The sequence below is a fragment of the Monoraphidium neglectum genome (assembly GCF_000611645.1).
Source record: "Monoraphidium neglectum strain SAG 48.87 unplaced genomic scaffold scaffold02167, whole genome shotgun sequence".
Taxonomy (NCBI): domain Eukaryota; kingdom Viridiplantae; phylum Chlorophyta; class Chlorophyceae; order Sphaeropleales; family Selenastraceae; genus Monoraphidium; species Monoraphidium neglectum.
The window spans coordinates 5,723-8,736 of NW_014011461.1; the positions used below are offsets into that span (position 1 = coordinate 5,723).

The window sequence follows — 3,014 nt, forward strand, 5'->3', positions numbered from 1 at the left end:
GCGGCAGGGGGGCCCGCCTGCGCCTGTGTACACTCTGCTGGCTGCGTGTGCTGCGGCCGTGCCGCAGCTGCCTGCGCTGAAGCGCCAGCAGCAGGACCATGCGCAGCAGCAGCCGCAGCAGCAGCCGCAGCAGCAGCAACGTGATGAGCAGCTTGTGTACAACGAATCCAATGCAGGCGCACACAGTTCTGGCAGCAGCAACGGCGGCGGTGGCGGCGGCAGCGGCGGCAGCGTCCCCAACACCCCTCGCAGCGCCCCACCCCTTGGCCGCGCCACGCCGCACTTTTCGCCTGCCGCGGCGCCCGCCACGCGCGCCGGCTGCGCGGCGGTGCTGTTCGGCGCGGCGGCGGCGGCGGGGCAGCCGCGGGGCGAGTCGCTGTGGTGGGTGGCTCGCGGCGAACGCGCAGTGCAGGGGCCGTACACGGGCTGTGCGATGCTGCAGCACTACATGGCAGGCGCCCTCCTCGACACCGCACTGGTGTGCTGCGGTAGCGCCGCGCAGCAGCCGCCGCAGCCGCCGAGGCGCGCCGCGTTTGCGCTGCTAGGCGCGCTTCTGAGCGGCGCTGAGTTTGGGTATGTGCCGCTGCCGGCGGGCGCTGAGGCGCCGCCCCACGGGGCGCCGCTGCTCCGCCATATGATTACTGGAGCGGTGGCCCCCCTGTCGCACGTCGTGCCGCAAGCCGGCGACGGCGGCGGCGCCGCCCGCGGCGGGCCCGCTGCAGCCGGCAATGTGGATAGTCTGCAGGCAGCGCAGGTGCAGGAGCAGCAGCACGAGCACCAGCACCACAACCAGCAGCAGCAGCAGCAGCAGCAGCAGCAGCAACAGCAGCAGCAGCAGCAGCAGCAGCGGCGGCGGCGCGCAGGGCGGCGCTCGAGCAGCAGCGGCAGCGACGGCAGGAATGCCTCTCTTGCTACGGCAGGGGGGGCCGCGGAGCTGCCGCCTCGGTCAGGCTGGGTTAGTGGCGGTAGGGGGCCTCGGCGGAGCAGTAATGGCGGGGGCTTGGTCCTGCCTTTCAAGCAGCAGCAGGAGCAGCAGCAGCAGCAGCAGCAGCAGCAGCAGCCAGCACTTACACCAGAGGGCCAACAGCAGCGCCAGCACACACAGGGGCAGGCGCAGGAGCAGCACCAAGAGCAGCAGAAGGAGCAGCAGAAGGAGCAGCAGAAGGAGCAGCAGAAGAAGGAGCAGCAGAAGAAGGAGCAGCAGAAGAAGGAGCAGCAGCAGCAGGAGCAGCAGCAGCGGTATCACCAGGCGCACAAACAACAGGACCCACAGCACCGCAGGCACCGCCTGGGCAGCGAACCATCCACGCCGGATGCCCCGCCCTGTGCCGCGCCCCTCTTGCAGCCGCATGATGCGGACCTGCCGCCCGCGGCCGGGACGCGGACGCCCTCGCCGCCGCCGCAGCCGCCGCCGCCCGCCGGCCCCATCGCCAGCGACCCCTTCCTCCTGCAGCTGGCCGCCGCCGTATTCACCGGCGGCGGCCACGCGCCGCCGCTGTCGCCGGTCTGGTTCCTGCAGGAGCCCGCGCCCGCTGGCGCCGCCGGCGGCGCCGCAGCCGCGCCCCCGGCCATCGAGGGCCCCTTCGAGGCGGCCGACGTGCTGTCCGCCTGCGCCGCCGGCCGAGTAACTGTCGAGACGCGCGCCTGCGGCGCGGAGCGCTCGCATGCCGCTGCGCTGCTTGGGGCGCCGCCGGCGGCCTGGTTTCAGCCGGTGGGCGCGCTGCTGTCAGCCGCGAGGGCGCAGCACGTCGGAATGATTTGGAGCCCAATGCAAGGCATGCAAGGCGTGGGCGCCCCCATGCAAGGCATGCAAAGCGTGCAGAGCGTGGGCTTCCCCATCCAAAGCATGGGCATCCCCATGCAGAGTGTGGGCATTACCGTGCAATGCGTGCCAGGCGTGCACAGCATGGGGTTCCCAATGCAGAGCATGGGCGTCCCCATGCAGGGCGAGCCCATGGCCACGGGGCACATGGGGCACATGGCACCGCTGGGCATGCCCATGGGAGCGTTCCCCCTGCCGATGCAGGCGGCTGGCGGCGCCATGCAGCCCGCCCTGCTGCAGCTGCCTGGCGGCGTGCTCGTGATGCCACACTCAGCCGGTGCCATGGCGCCGCAGATGTTTCCGCTTGGCTCAGTGGGCGGTGCCGGCCAACCCATGGGGAGAGCGTGGGGAGAAGCGCTCGCCACTCTTGTCACAGCCGGCCCTGCCACATCGCCACCTGCAGCACGGATGACGCAACTGCCGCGGCAGGGGCACCCGCATCAGGCGTCTGGCCCGTCGCCGTCGGCGCTCGGGATCGGCATCGGCGGCAGCAGCGGCGGTGGTGGTGGTGGCGGCGGCGGCGGTGGTGGCGCTCCTTCGGCAGCGTCAGCCATGCATGTGCAGCACGCAGCAGCTGTCCTGGTGGCTTTGGGCAACCGCCAGCAACAGTCGGAGGGCGGCGCCCTCTGCGGCGCGCGGCCGGGCCCCCCTGGCCCTGCGCTGTCGTCCGACGGCGCCAGCGCGCGGCCGCGCCGGCGCGGGCCGCGGCAGCAGCAGGCGGAAGGCGGCCGCCCCGCTGGCGCGGGGGCGCCCCACGGGGACAGTGGGGTGTTGCGCTCGCCACGGGCGCCGCAACACGAGTAATTTGGGGTGGGTGGGGCCTCTTGTGTCTGTCGGACAAGCGCAAGCTAGCGGCTCGAGGCCACGTCTGAAACATTTGGCCGTAGCTTATGGTAATTGAGTTTGGATTGCGAGAACCCACGCAGGGATGCTGCGTTGAGGTTTTGAGCGCTCTTGCGCTGCCAGCAGTGGCACCGGGAGCGTGTCGCTCTGGCCGCGTCAGCTGGCGCATGTCATTTGTGCATATTGCGTACTTACTGTGGGCATCAGTCGTTGGTTTGCATAAATCAAGGCATCTTTGGTTTTTTTGCATCCACCGTCGTCGTTTCCTTTACCAGCGTGGGTATCACTGGACAAGAAGGGTAGGTGACCAGCTTGCGCCTGGGTTGCAGCTTACTATGCTTGGCAATTC

At 70.4% G+C, this 3,014-nt stretch overlaps 1 protein-coding gene across 1 annotated transcript in view; it reads left to right on the top strand.

Annotated features, from left to right (window-relative positions):
• The window catches only part of MNEG_10071 (hypothetical protein), a gene marked incomplete at both ends in the record, with an annotated part of 5,130 nt that extends 2,504 nt beyond the window's left edge, over positions 1-2,626 (top strand). Inside the window, one exon of the mRNA XM_014041458.1 lies at positions 177-2,626. Within this exon, the coding sequence (XP_013896912.1) occupies positions 177-2,626 (2,450 nt within the window). The remainder of the gene's footprint in view (positions 1-176) is intronic.
• Positions 2,627-3,014: the final 388 nt, after the last annotated feature.